This window comes from Limanda limanda, chromosome 4, assembly GCF_963576545.1.
Source record: "Limanda limanda chromosome 4, fLimLim1.1, whole genome shotgun sequence".
Taxonomy (NCBI): domain Eukaryota; kingdom Metazoa; phylum Chordata; class Actinopteri; order Pleuronectiformes; family Pleuronectidae; genus Limanda; species Limanda limanda.
This window is the reverse complement of record NC_083639.1, coordinates 20,064,748-20,079,823: the sequence shown is the minus strand read 5'-3', so window position 1 is coordinate 20,079,823 and position 15,076 is coordinate 20,064,748. Positions and strand designations below refer to the sequence as shown.

The 15,076-nt window shown below is 41.5% G+C and overlaps 1 protein-coding gene across 1 annotated transcript in view; it reads right to left on the bottom strand.

The window, feature by feature from the left end:
- The window catches only part of cntn4 (contactin 4), a 146,651-nt gene that overhangs the window by 36,404 nt on the left and 95,171 nt on the right, over nucleotides 1-15,076 (bottom strand). The window contains exons 8-10 of the mRNA XM_061070085.1: nucleotides 14,806-14,945; nucleotides 9,638-9,767; nucleotides 8,406-8,556 (exon numbers count right to left, since the gene is read on the bottom strand). Coding sequence (XP_060926068.1) covers nucleotides 8,406-8,556; nucleotides 9,638-9,767; nucleotides 14,806-14,945 — 421 coding nt within the window. The remainder of the gene's footprint in view (nucleotides 1-8,405; nucleotides 8,557-9,637; nucleotides 9,768-14,805; nucleotides 14,946-15,076) is intronic.

The window sequence follows — 15,076 nt, the reverse complement described above, 5'->3', positions numbered from 1 at the left end:
AGAGGTGCAGGCAAAAGACAAAATGAAAAGCGCCAGTCAGCTGTCCACGGCAGCCTTGTCAGGTCATAAACCTTTCCTCAAGGCAAAGTAATGAAATAAGCCCTTCTGGGCACATTAGCTCTCAGTATCCAGGCCTGGCACGGCTAACCTCCACAAAGAGTCAGGGCTCCACTTCACAAGCAGATGTTCAATTAGAGGCAAATGAGGTAAGCGGAGATCTGATGGGAAAGTGTGAAGTGACATTTACACGTGATAAACAATGTTTTTAATAAGTATAACAGCATGCAGCCAAAGAATGAGGCGACTGAAATAGCAACACAGGGCCATTCGCTCGCTCAGATCGTTTAATCAGCACCTTTATTAATACACCTGTTTCCATACAGAGCTTATTAATTCCAAGTCTTCACAAAATTAAGCCCAGAGACATTTGACGAGACTCTTATTAAAATCCCCTTGAAACAGAACAAAGGCGTCGTGGAAAGATAGGGAGATATGCGATAAGTAAATTAATGCAAAGTTGGCTGCTGTGCCTCCTCTGCAGTTTTTGGCGCTCTCCTGACACTGGTTCTTTCTGGAGTGTGTCTGGCAGAGCAGATGGGCCTATAAATGGAGATCACTCTGCGAGACATCTCTTCATTTACGTGACATCCATGCTTATTTGCTCTGCCAGCATAGGAGGGACATATATATATATATATATATATATATATATATATATATATATATATATATATATATATATATATATATATATATAATATGCAAGAGGGACAGTTGTACCAGTGGGTGGTGATTACACACAGAATCTGGCCAATCCAGCGGCGGCTCCATCTCCATAGACTAATGGACTAATCAACATACACGACACATGCAGCAAGCCTCGTGCGTCGCGTTGTGAGCCACTCAAACATCTGTCGTGTTAAGCTCACACCTACAGCTCCGATATTAACAGACACCACTTAAGGCTGTAAACACACCTAGCAGATTATTTGAAAAGTGCTCCAGGCAACTGAGTCAGGGCCACATCCCGCGATGGTAATTTCTCACGCTGACTGATTCATACGGCACGCTCGCTACATCAACGTCTGTGTCAATAGTTTGGCAAAAGTAAAAAGCAGAATTAAAGAGCTCAATTCATGACGAGCGATGAAATAAGAAATACGGAAGGAGGCAGGGGCTGACGATCGAGCCAATTCCGCACCGGCTTTTGATTTCTCAAAGTAAATTGTGCCCATTTGGAAACCATTGGCCAATTAGTGTGTCAAGCTGCACGGATGTGACCATTTTGAGGTTTGATAGTGTTTTCTTTATGACATGGGTAAGTGTCATTTTGACATAGTAAAACGTGAAATCATTCGGCAATGAGTGTTGCAGCTGAAAGAATGACGGCTATTGTTATTTCATCAACTTTTAGGTAGGATTGGATCGGAAAACAAGTCTTTAAGTCTGGTCTCTGCTTTATTTGTGTTTCAGGTACATTTACAAATGCTATAAGAAGACGAAGACACAATCTATTCTATGTTAATCTTGAAATCACATATTCAACATGAACCTTCTCTGGATATTAAGTTGCAGATATCTTTCACTTATTCCAAACATTTTTCCCACTGGATAGAATACCACTTTAACAATGTGGTTCATACCCACATAGAAGAGCATTACGCATTCTATGTAGCGTATACAATTTTTCGTTTATTTACAATTTAAAGTTTGTTTATATTGTGACGTCCTGAATTGCTCAGCCCTAAAAGTGTTGAGTTAGCCAACTGAGCAGCAGCAGTTTCTGAAAGATCCTGCGACTTGCTTTTTTTTTGGAGGAAATTAATTCCTGATGAGTGGAAATCAACGGATGTCATCTTTACTACAGGAACAGGCCAAGGAAAAATTCATCACTCAACCAGCCAAGAATCCCCAGTGTCACAGATGAAACAGAGAGACTGAAAAAAAAAACCCCACAACAATTGAAAACACGGTGTAAAGGAAAAAAACGAATCTATAACTCTAAGAAAAATGAACTCTGACCACGTTCAAGGGCCAGGACGTAGGAGACTGATAAAACCACTGATTTATACTCGTTTTAGACCTATACTCAATATATTTCATGTTTCACTTTTTTATGAGAGAAAAGGTTTCAAGGATAAGGACTGTCTACTCTTTGGACTAATGCTATTTCTACAGGAGCCGGAAATGTTTCTGTTTTTCAAAAAAACAAGTTCTGGATAAAGGGAGTTCACCATGTCAGGGTCATCTTATATAAGGGCCCGTGTCATCCGCCTACTTGGGCTCCTAAGGTACAAAAGACCTAGTCCACATTGTTTGGACACTGACAGGCGACAAGAATAGATAGAAAAGGTACTAGTGAGAATTACTGTTAAGTATCGAAGGAAACATAAAAAGTCTTACAAGTAAAAAATCTCCCAAACCTTTAGTTGTATTGCAGCCTCATGGGTCCAAACAAACTAATAAATGACACCTTATAAGTAAAATTGGTTTCAACAAGTTACTTTTAGAATAATCATTTTTGTGATAATAATAACCAGTGACACCAAAAGACAATCCTGACATCTGGTCAGAAGATGGTGGCGTAAACTCTTGAGTAAAAAAATGTATTTGATTTCATATGACAGGTGATATTGGTGGAAGAAATATTATTGACTTGTTCAGAGTCAGTGCATGCAGTGTAATACTAAAGCTCTTAATAGAGGCTCCATTGTGTGATCAAGTGAAACACTTCACCTCTCATCCAAGGCTTCTTTGTGTTCTCAGTAAGGAACAGAATTTTATATTGTGGCCACCGTAACACTAAAATGTGGCCACGAGTTATTAATCTCATTCACGCGACTTGATGATGCTTCATTAAAACGCAATTGTTAAAATCCAACAATGAAAGAACCACACAATAAAACATGAACACGAAGTTGGAAAACCACACAGTAGAGGACTAGACATTTTCCAGTTTGAACGTATAACTTTTTAAAGATGTCCTCAGAGACGGCAGATCTTACGTCCATAGGAGGAGTGCTCCATGGTGTCGGAGCCGCGGCTTCAACTCACATTTTGTTTTGTATTAAATTGGAGGGATAACTACTAAGCCCTGGTCAGGGACCTATAGTGACCTGCTGGCGCCAGTAGCAGCAGGTCAGAGCTGTGCACATGTGGCTGACCACGGAGTGCTCTATAGGTTGGAATGGACTTTAAAAAGGACTCCTCAATATAATTGGAATCCAATGTAAAGGTTATAGGATGTGGGTCATCTTGCAGGATCCTTGCGAAAGTGTTCTAGACCATTTTAGATGCTCCAGAGACGACCTGGTGAGGCAGGTGAAGAGGAAGTTGAGTGGTGGAGTCTGGATCATACACTAAAGTATAAATTATCATCTTCAGTTCAGGTTGTAATGAAACTTTTTCAGTTTTTTTGGGACAGATAAGAACTGGTTAAGTATCTGATGTGTTGCTTGAAATCCATCGCTCGATCAAAACGACACCAAGATTTATAAGAGTAAATTTATCAGCTAGAGAAAGAAATACAACACTGAGAAGAAGTGATGCTATCTGCCATGTCAGTTGAATTTGAGTCTAAAAACCACTGAAGAATGAGGTGTTCTCCTACAAGATAATCCTTTCTGTCTTATCATTTCACAACCAACCCAACCAATAAAAGGTATTTCTGAACAGAGGCCAAGCAGGACACTGAGATGAAAGTTGCTGTAAGGTCTCTTGGCAGCAATGAGCACAAAGAAAGACAGAAAATAAGTAGATGTTTATGCATCAGGACCTACCTCATGCTTAATGAAAAAGGCGATCAAATATGTGACTCTGACTTCTTCACTTCAAATTGATCATTTCAACCTTCCTCTCTCTCTTTTTCATGTAATCAGAATTGTAGAAGAATCACACACCAATCACAAGATATAGCTGTAGTTCTATTCTAATTTTAAATCAGGAGCAAACTGTATAAACTTACGATGTCTGCATTTCAACAGTTTTACACTACTCTTCCTCTACGTTTCTCCTCCATGTGCTGTGGGGCTGCACGACTGTAGTTGTTTTGAAACCGCTAATCTGGGGTAAGAAAAGGAGGTGAAAAAACTTTGAACAGTTGTTACCTTGGCAACAAGCCTCCTGTACTCAGCTTGTTCAAAGATGTCACTCAAACAGTTACACTCCCAAGTGCACAGTGACTGCTACGGCTAACACCGGTGCAGCGTTTCAAACAGTTCCCAGTTTCAGTGGATTCGTAACAGCAGTAGTTTCCGCCTTATTCGAATAGGGAATGTAGATTTTCTCATTGAATAATACATTCTTTTTGATTCAAGAATTATTAAGAAGAAGAGTCCTTCTGCAGCCACAGGTGCAGAACACACAAAAGCCATGTTTCAGTTTCCGTACGGCCATTTGGGGCCGAAGTAAAAATATGAAGATCTGAGAATATTATCTGGTAGTTTTCTGTGTGATGCTGACTATAGTGCGACCCGGGACAAAGGTTCTGTCTGACAGCAACCAAGGCTGAGAGAACACTAACTGAGCCCGACCAGAACCCGACAGGCATTGTGTCTTGTGTCCAAATCCAAACACTTTGTCTGCTTACAGGCACGAGCAGGGTAAAAGATGATAGTCCTGCCAACATGACCGAACACAACCCAAAGCAGAATATCATAACAACATTTTTATACTAACCTGGCCTGACGTGGCCCACATGGGTTGTGGGTCCAAACTCAGAACCAGAAATGCCTCATATGAAATGTAACTAGTGAAAGAGCGAACAGCTGGCCATGAGCTATTCATGAGTTATTAATGAATCGGAAATTTGTTTTGATAAATATCATTATACTATAAAGTAAGCAATTCTTTTCAATTAGTTTGCATATTTGGGATGTTCAATAAATAAAATCAATACATAAAACAAATTTCAAACAGATTGTACATTGGTGTTATGCACTTAGCCACACAGCATGAGCCCCAATGGCATTTTGACTGGGCAGCAGTTTGCCAGGCACATTTTGTTCTAAGAGTCTGTCTCCTCTCAGCAATTATAATAAACATAAAGGACTCGATTCTACCTCCCCAGGAATCCAGCCCACAGCAGGGTTCATCATTTCCCCCATTCTAAACACCTTATTTGAAAAATATGATGCATAACCCAGGGAGAAAAAAGTCACACATTATAATAACAGAAAAAATAAAATTTTAGCATTTTTAGAATTCATTTATTCTGGGTGTGTGACCTTTAAGATTGTGCTTACTCAAAGGAATTGCCATGGATACCTAAGTCATGCTGAACTTGTGACTGTCATCAACAACATAAAACTAAAGCATTATACCCTCTCGTTTTTATACACTACAGTTTGCACCAAAACAAACGACAAAGCAACATGTATCCGCTGTGCAATTGAGAAAACACTGCAGCATCAGAGCGCCTGAAAACAAGAGTGGGGGGGATTTGTCGCAGCCCCACCCAAACACCTTCTTCAAGGGATTGAAAAGATCCAGCGCAAATATTTGCATGACTGCCAAAGCCGATCGAGATAAACACTCAAGGTCTTGAGCATTTGAGTGAGGAGGGAACAACATGGGGAAGTCAGCACATCCCGCCGTGGCTCATGAGAGGACAGTTGATTGAGTACGTCTGGCGTGAGCGGCCTAACAAACTTGATCTCTTTGTGCCATTGACATATTGAAATGGCGTGTTTTTTTTCTTTTTTTGAGGCTGCTCTCCCTGGCTGGCACGGCACACTTTACACTCTCATCAGCAGGACCTGCTCTGCTCTGCGCTCTCAGCTGCTTTGTTCCAGCTGATGTCATCTAAACCTCGTCCCTGCAGGGTTGTCTGGGGTAGATAAGACATCCCCTCCCTCCACTGGCCTCCTGCAGGAAAAAAAAAACGGGGGCTGCTGCTATGAAGATGGATTACACAGCTGGTGACACCAGTTCCCTTCCTGCTGAAGCCACGGTGGAGTGCTAACGCAATTAAGGCAATTAATCTTCAACAAAAGGGGTTCACAGCTACCTCCTATAGATTTACACCTTTCCGTACAGGTGCAAAACCAAACCGACATGCTCAGACATGCATCCAAACCGCGTACACACATACAAATGCTAAAGCTGTTTCTGGACTTCATATATATATACTGTATTATATATTTATATATATATATATATATACAACAAAAATCTATTAAAATTAACAAGCAAGAAACTTGACTCTTTTGCTGATCACAGAGTTAATGTGTGAGACCAGGATGTTATTATAGGGCCGGCATATAAAGACAACTGTTCTAATGATGTCCACAGCAGATGCTGAGCATTTGTATTTTGTGGCCTGCAACACTGGGGTGTATGCGCCGACGTTACAGACAAGAGTAAAAAGGGAGACAACAATAAAGAGAGTAAGGGGGGAGCTGTAATAAGCTCATTTAAAGGCTATGCTGTTAGTTTTATAACTCTGTAAACAGTCACTCAACTTAGTAACCGGCAGTACATTCCAGTATCATGGCAAAAAAAAAAAATAGAAGATTCTCTTTCTTCTTCATTGTGGAGAAGCAGCACAGATGGTCAGAGCCAAATATCATTTATTGAGATCAAATAGAAGCATTTTAACATATTTCTGAACATCAAACAGACTTTCACAACCACCAAGATAAAGGCAGCGTTTAAGAAATGCATCTCCTAATTGACCATAATCAAAAAACTCTTTATTCAGAAGCAGTAAATCAAATCTTCAAGTTACAGCCGCAACTCAAACAATTATTCCATGATTTGATTTTCAAGTAATTTATGTGTAGGAGTAAAACAATTTGATTCCTGAATCATTCGTTAATTGTCAAAGCAGCTGGTCATAATGTCATTTATAATTGAGGGAGAACACTGCAGGACAAGTTAAAAAAAAACCTCCACAGCGGTTAACGCTGCCATTTCATCCGTCGATTCGAGAAGGACGTCGAGACAAATGTGAAATCAATCTGAATCACGAATTCAAAACAACAGGGTCAGAATGATCTGGGCACGGTGAGGTTGAAAAAGCGTGATGGGAGCGGCGCAGGGCAAGTGAAGGGCACCAGCAGCGGAACCACTATGCAAATTCCCCCGCCACTTTGTTTGACAAGCAGCAACACCGCTTTGTATATATGCAAAGCCTGGCAAGACACTGTGCACACAGGTCTGCTAGAGCCGAGTCATGCTAGAGTGGTGACACCCGATGGCTGACCCCTGTCTGCCACGAGGCCGCTGGGCCAGTCTGCACACGCACAGACCGACACACGCAATAACTGACAAAAGTTACGACATGGGGCACGTCTCTTATCTCAGGGGTCAAAGGTGGCAGGACGATACGATTGTTCCTGAAAAAGTTGTGTCAGAAGTTGGATAATTTCATTTCTGGAGCCTATAAAACCTACTTCATTAGCACTTTGAATTGGCTGAGTCTCGTTGGCCAACACTAATCAGCAGGAGGTAAAATGTGGCAAATCCAATCAACCATCACTCAGTTTGATTCCATGGTGCCTTTCCTCTCAGCTGGTCTGTGAGTGCTCCCACCGCATCTGAGGACTTATCATGAAAATCTCTCTACGGACGAACAGAAGTCAAACAACAATGTGTTTGAGCTATACTACTCTAACTGTCGAATACGAATATAGTAGATAGAAACCGATCATCTCAGTCCAATTTCAATATACTGAAAGATATTCTGAAAGTCTTGAAATTGGGAGACAACTGATAGGGCGACCAAACAACGGCTTCATGTGCAACATTTATTTGGCCTCGGAGATGAATTAGAAAATAAAAATGGTACTACTGAGCTGCTTTGGGTCTATTGTCTTTGGGTTTCACTCCATCTGGATCTGAAATCTTAAACCAATCTAATTTTGAAACCAATCAAGTTTCAAAACTATAAACCTCACACAGACGTTACCAGACCTGCAGTCGACAAATACCAATCATTTCCTCCTACACGGAAACTATTATGTGTGGTTGTTCTCTTCAAAATGTCCTGATACTTGGTAATATGGTGTTGATGAGCCAAAGTAATGAGTATTATGTTATTTGTGAAACTCTAAATATATAAAGTATAATGTTCTGATATTCTCCCTGTAAATGAGACGTAGCATAAAATATGACGGTCTTCTCTTAAATATAAAAAACACTTCTTTCTTGAAATCTGAGCCTTTTCTTTAACATGGCCCTGATACTCAGATGTGTTTGTCAATCTACAAGTCTAATGTGAACAAGACGTTGCATCTGGAAATAGCATGTGTTGCTCAAAATAAAGACGTGTCTGTATTAACACATATGAACAGGACCTTCGGGGATCGGTGCACGGCTCAAAGCAATCAGAGCACATGCAGGTAAAAGCCCTGCAGTCCTCACAGTGTGGCACAAAGCAGAGCAAAATGTGTAAAATGTGATACCTGTTATTTTCTCGGAGTGGTTCGCTGCCCTTCCGCCAAGAGATCACACCCCAAGGAGACATCTTCGGCCGGCACTCGATGAGCACATCTCCTCCCACCTTCACCAGCGTCTGGCTCCTCAGTTGATTGTGAGTGAAATCTGGGGCAACGGCTGAGACAAGAGCAGCATATTAAAGACAGCGTTTGTAAAAGCCTCACATCTCCTAGCCTCAAAAATGTACTAATTAACCTCTGTTCATTTATCAGATATCAAATTCATGTCCTTTTCCAAATGTTAAAAACTCAAAATAGGATCATAAAAACCGTATAGTGCATTATCGCCTTGGATAATTAAAAGAAACCAGGTTACATTATTTCCAATCTGAAAAATGAGAAATGAGGAATCTAAGTAGTAAAACCTGCAGTTGATATAGAGGATTTGATGTGGAGATCAGTGTAACTTATTATTATTCTCGGTTAGACTTCATGGGATTCTTTGATTCATTTTCAAAGCACAGACGGTGATATTTTCTTCTTTAGTGTTTCACCGAGTGATTATTCCAAAGTAATAACTTTCACAGACTGGAAGCCACACTACGGCCTTATCAAAAAAAAGGGTGACTTTGTGACTCAGTAACTTGACGTTCTCTTTTTGAATCCCGCCCCCTTGAGTCTGAGTTTCTCGGTTCCCTCAGCGTCAGTGAGACTGATCCGTCGGAGGTTGAACAGTGAGAGCTGCTGCCAGCCCAAGAGTGGAGAGTGACAGGCTCGACAGGGCAGATGGGCGAGGCTGGTGAACAGAGCAGCTCTGGCATACATCACTGTCAGCCGGACGCATTCCTCTTATAATTAATGCCTTTCAATTAGTGGCCAATAACAGAGGGGCCGGAGGTCACCTGCCACCGCTGAGCACAGGAGGGAGAGACGGAGGAAACTTGAAAACAAACACGGACAAACGCGTGCACACGGACACGTGCACGGACAGTGTGGGCCCACAAGGGCAGCTGTGGCTCAGGTGGTAGAACGGTTCGATCCCAGTACACCAGTGGGCCGAAGTGTCCTTGGGTGATTGCTGTGTGTTAGAGAAAATGCTGCACAAAGATGCACTGTATGAGTGTGTGTGTGTGTGTGTGTGTGTGTGTGTGTGTGTGTGTGAATGAGTGAATGTCACAATGTGAAGCACTTTGATTGGTCGTCGTGACAAGATAATAAAAATAAATCCAGACCATTTACCATTATAGCCGGTGACTCACCTATAACTCGTAGCTCTGTGTTGGAGAAGACCTCGCCGTGCTTGTTCCCAGCCACACACTGGTACATCCCCGTGTCGGACAGGGTCAGGCGGGTGATTGTCAATGCCCCATTGGCGACCTGTATGCGCTCCTGTTGACATAGGGACATAATACGCCTTATTCCCAGCACTCATCTACATAAAAACAGCCGGCCAGTGGGCAAGTGAATTATGGTCTGCAAGTGACAGACGTGGCAATAAATCTAGGTTTTCATCACTAATGGAGGGAAAGGCTTGGGTGGATGGAGGCAGGCTAGCAGAAAATGACCCTAATCAATCTGCATGTTTATGAGAGTGAAATAAAACCGTGCCCTATTTATATCTCTAACTGCACCACAGGGCCTGTTTCCCCTTCAGCAGGAGGAGGGGATAAGGAGGGGGGAAGGAATATCGTAACATCTGAGGTGTACTGCATTGTGAAAATTGCTTTTCCGATAGGTATGCCCTATACATACTAAATGCTTTGTACATGGTCATGCTGTACCGCCTCTTCATCTGTTAGGACTATCTTTTTTTTGTGCCTGCCTGCGTGGGAAAACTTGCTCGTCACCGAGCCATCAAATTAAGATCTATTTAAGGACGCCTGGGCCTGATGAACTCACAAACCCAGTTGGATCAGAGCATGAGTTGCTCATTTAATCCGCACTATACGTTTATCTCTCTGAACTCGGCTTCTCACTCAACTCTGTCACCATGGTATTAAATCCTTGAGCAGTTTTTATACATCTCTGTGCAGCTGTGTCAGGTTCTGCCACCTCGTGCCCTTCATCTCCTGTGTTTTCCTCAGGCTCGCCCGTAATGTCATTAGAGCCCATTTCCACGGGGGCGTCTCAGCGGCCTGAACCCCAGTCACAGGGGGATTAAGGTAGAGTCGCATGAAAAGAGAGACTGTCCTCAATGAAAGATCACAAACTAATCCTGTGTTTGAGCAGGTTTTGCCAGAATTTCCATAATGCTTGGAAGCCGTGGATGTGCGGGGACGAATATCCCTCCTGGCAAGGAAGGCAAATGGTGGCGCATATCAGTCTGCACATGGGAAGCGCCCCTGTTTACGGCTGCTATTAATTAAGCATGACGTTCCACTCAAATCAGCAGTTTTTCATGCAGGGACCTGGGGGGACCATCTGCCCGCCTTATGCTGAATGGAGATGATTGGCAATGTCATTCCCCAACAACACTGGTTTGATTCATTTGATATGAAACTGAGAAAAGCAGGTAGAAAAATGGACGGCATGAAGGAGACGACTTCTACGGTTTTCTAGAAGGGAGCATCTTGAATGTGATTGCTGTCTGTAGCGACGCTCCTCGGAAATACTAATTACTGGAAGCCTTCGTGAGGACGAAGCCAAACAGCTGTACAATTTAAACAAGAAACGTAGTATAATGCAGCATCAATCCACTACTGTGGCTTAAAAGAGAAAAGGAGGAAAATAATCATATTACTTCTGCTTCAAATACCAACTGGATTTTTTTGTATCTCAAACGTTGATCTCATTAACAATGAAAATAAATGAAAAAAACGACAAGTAATTATCGGTGCTCGCCGGGGCAGAACTGTGGAAGAAATTTGAGAACTCTATTGATAGAAATGTGATTGATTAATGCTGACTATGAAAAAATACATGGACTCGGCTTTGCAACAGAGAGAACAGAAGCTCAGCCTGTTTGCTCCACTTGAGCTTGAATTATTGGGGAAGGCAGGGAATTTAAACCCTCTCATCAGAAAGTATACTAGCAAATGTCACTTAAATTACATTATTCATTCCCCTTAATGACGTATGTCGCGAATTCGCCTCAAACCCCTTCCGGTCTGAGTGCCGCCGAGGTGGTGATTGTATCCCACTAATGCCTGATGGTGCAGATACTACACATACCTAGGAAGGTATTGGATAGCACTCTATCACTCTCTAGTGGTTGGAGTGGATAATACATCCGGTGGAGGAAACCGGAAGTGCAGCTCCGGAGACTGTGTAGATTTAGCCTGCTACATGTGGGGATTTGAGCAAATTTGAGTAAGTTGTGCTAAAATAAAAAATACATACCAGCTCATTGGTTGCTTATTATGCTAATATATATTGAAATAGACTTCATGAGATGAAAATTGATGATGTAATTAGCAGACATTTTTTGAAGAATATAAGTATCCTTATATGATTGTAAATCTGATGTTTGGTTCATCGAATATATATAATATATATAATAATGTATAATACCCAGGGACTACAGATGAAAATTGGATTATAGCTTACTCTGGTACTGCTAAGGAGCTGTGCATTGTCCTTATCAAACCAAAATAAATATAACTTTGCAGATATACAGACTATGTACAACGGTTTGTGCAGAGTAAGTGTGCAACATTGAATTATGTGCAAAACAGAATACAAATATAATGCTATGATATAAATGCAATTTCCGCCCTTTATTGTCGGCAGAACTAAATGGACGCATCAACGTTCTACGGGAAGCAAGGTTTAGGGTTATATGATGGAACAGCAATGATTGTACAGAAACATGTTGTTATTCAATTTCAAGCAAAAGCAGCATCAATATAATAATCTACATACCAGAGACTGGAAAATTTGTTAGCAACATTATGCCTAATGTCGCTTATTTGCCTCATACCTAAATTTATATCTACTGTATATGCTATATTGAAATTAACAATCTCCACTTAATTAAGCATCTCTATGACAGCCAAAAACACAAATAATAATTTTTTTATATAATTGGAAATTAATTCAGGCAATAAGGGGTTACATTTAAGAATGCCTCTGACGTTAGAGTCCTTCAGGGGATAAACTCAGTTCAAGTACACTAGAGTAAGACATTAGTATGGTGGTCCCGTTCCCCTTTAAATGGACTAAATCCTGTTTCACGCTAGAGTTTGTCTTTAATTGCACAGACACTTAATCCTGAAGCCATTGTCAATAAAGTAGCAGAGAGAAGATGAAAACAACCATGAGAAATGAAGCATTCCAATAAACCATTGCTATTTCAGCAGCGTCGTGGCAAAAAGCAGCATCATGAGTCTTCTATTCTGTGGGTTCTGACTCAGAAAACAGTCACACAGCATCATGCTCACTGTCCGTCCAGTGATGGTGACGTCAGATTATACGTTTTCCCATCATTCATTTTTGTGCTGCTAAAAGCTGTTTTTGGTCGTTTGCCCTAAATATAGTAAAGAGGATGTCTCACCCTGTACAGATTGTGAAGCCCTATGAGGCTTGAATAGATTTTTCAAAGTTGGGCAATGACATTAACTATTGCACGTACTCTGAGACGTCTCACACAAGCATAAACTGAAAAGAAGAATGCAAAATCCACTCAATGGACACACAACCACAATGGACGTGAGTGACATTGAAGCAAGCTGAGTTACTGCCGTCAAGTCATGGATGTATGTGAGGCTTCATTTGCCAGGTGAAAATCTGGACAAGCCAGTCGCTGCTTAAAATGAGATGCTTGTCTATTTAAGGTGTTACGGTATAGGTGCTTGGATGACCCAAAAAGGTAAATGTAAAACTGTTTGCATTCCTGCTACCGTAACACTCCAAATAGAAAAGCATCTATAAGCGGTGACGGATTTTTCTTTGGCATTTGTGTTTGCCGTAAATGAGACATCTCAGCCACCGTCAGTATACATCCAAAGCTAAAAGAAATCTACTGCTGGATCTAATATCGAATTAGTCCTAATGAGAGATATGACCCATACCTTATGTTTTTGTTGTTTCTACAGACTTAATTTCTGTTGCTCGAAGTTAGAAAACTGTCAGCAAGAATACGTTTCACGCCACTGCGATTTCAGAAAGGTCTCATTTGATTCACTGTAATAAATAAAAACAAATGGTGCATCCTCTCCCCGGCGCTCCTTACATCACTGACCTTTCCCTCTTCCACTCATTAAGCCACTGTGGTTAATGGTGGCATTTGAGACAATGCAACACCTTCACTGATTAATCCATCCACCCAAGCACCCTGCATATATCCATTCATTACGTCTATCTTAAGGGGGAATCTGTTGCACAAAAAAAACAACACAGTCATGGTTGGGATAAATCAAACAATGAATCCAGATGGCTGAGTGGGTTGAGGTGTTTTTGCAGGATAATTTTAAGGCGCTTTGATTTGAATTTATTCATTTCACAATGAAATGAGGGGAAGTAGGAAGGTCTGATTATCAAAACAAGTACTTAATTTTTACAGATGGGTTGTCTTGTTTAGTCCACAAGAAACTCAGGAGTCGTACCTCAAAATATCTTCTTTGACACAAGCCTATTCTGCCTTTTTTTATTTTTTTGTTGTGCAGAGTTTCCTCCGCTAATATAACAACAGACCGGGCTCATTCCGACGACATGTATTTCAAGTACTGATCGATAACCCCTGGTGTGTCTGTGGCCTGTTTTGCATAATGAGGCAAATTAACATAACGCCTATTTATTTATCAGGTGCAAGCTGTGCCTGAGTGTCCAATCAATCTTTTCCACAACAACCTGGCGAAAGCATCCAAAATAATAATCCATTACCATGAGGGACGAGAGCAGAGCCGGGTTCAGTTAAAGTTAGAAGTCGGATGTTTGGAGCCATCAGAGACTCGTGGCAGTGCTCATGTTGGAGATTCAGCGAGCACGGGGAGCAAAAACAAAAGTGGGATACACAGTGCTGTCATCGCGGATCTCACTTTTTCCTTCTTGGTGGCACAGGATTAATAACCACACTCGAGATTTAACAGAAGATTAGGGTAGCTCTTACATCACTGTGCTTTCCAGTCTAGCATGAAATACTGAACCCGTTTACAGTTCAGTCTGTTAGCGCAGCAGACACACTCGGATTCCTTTCAAATAAATGTTGCAGTGCAGAATTGAGCCTTATAATGTATTGCGCCGCAGGAGGCACTGTGTTGTAATGAAGGAGACGATGATATGCGGCAATTAGTCAGTAATACTTGAACAAGAAACACAATAAAGCTCTGGAAATGCGGTACATGGTAGCTCCCATTCTTTATTCAGATGAGGCAGCAGCAGCATAGTATGCAGGAAACATCTGTGCCGGAGCTGCTGTCGCATGGCTCACCTTGGAAGCTGAAGTGTATCTTCAGTTCAAAAGACATGCAAGTGCTTGGCGGGTTCTCACCTCAGCAGAATCCAGGCTCTCTCCATTTTTCATCCACCTGTAAGAAGGCTTCGGCTTCCCAGTGGCTTTACACTCCCACACCAGCGAGTCATCAATGAGCTTCTGCACATCTTCAGGTTTTTCAATGAGATGAGGGGGAGCTGGAAACAATAAACAAAGTGTTAGTCAATGAGAGAGTAAAGACAAAGCAAGTCGGCTGTAAGGACGTGATGAATGAGCAAAAAGTATCATTTACACTGCAACTACAAAAACATCTTTGATTTTACATTTT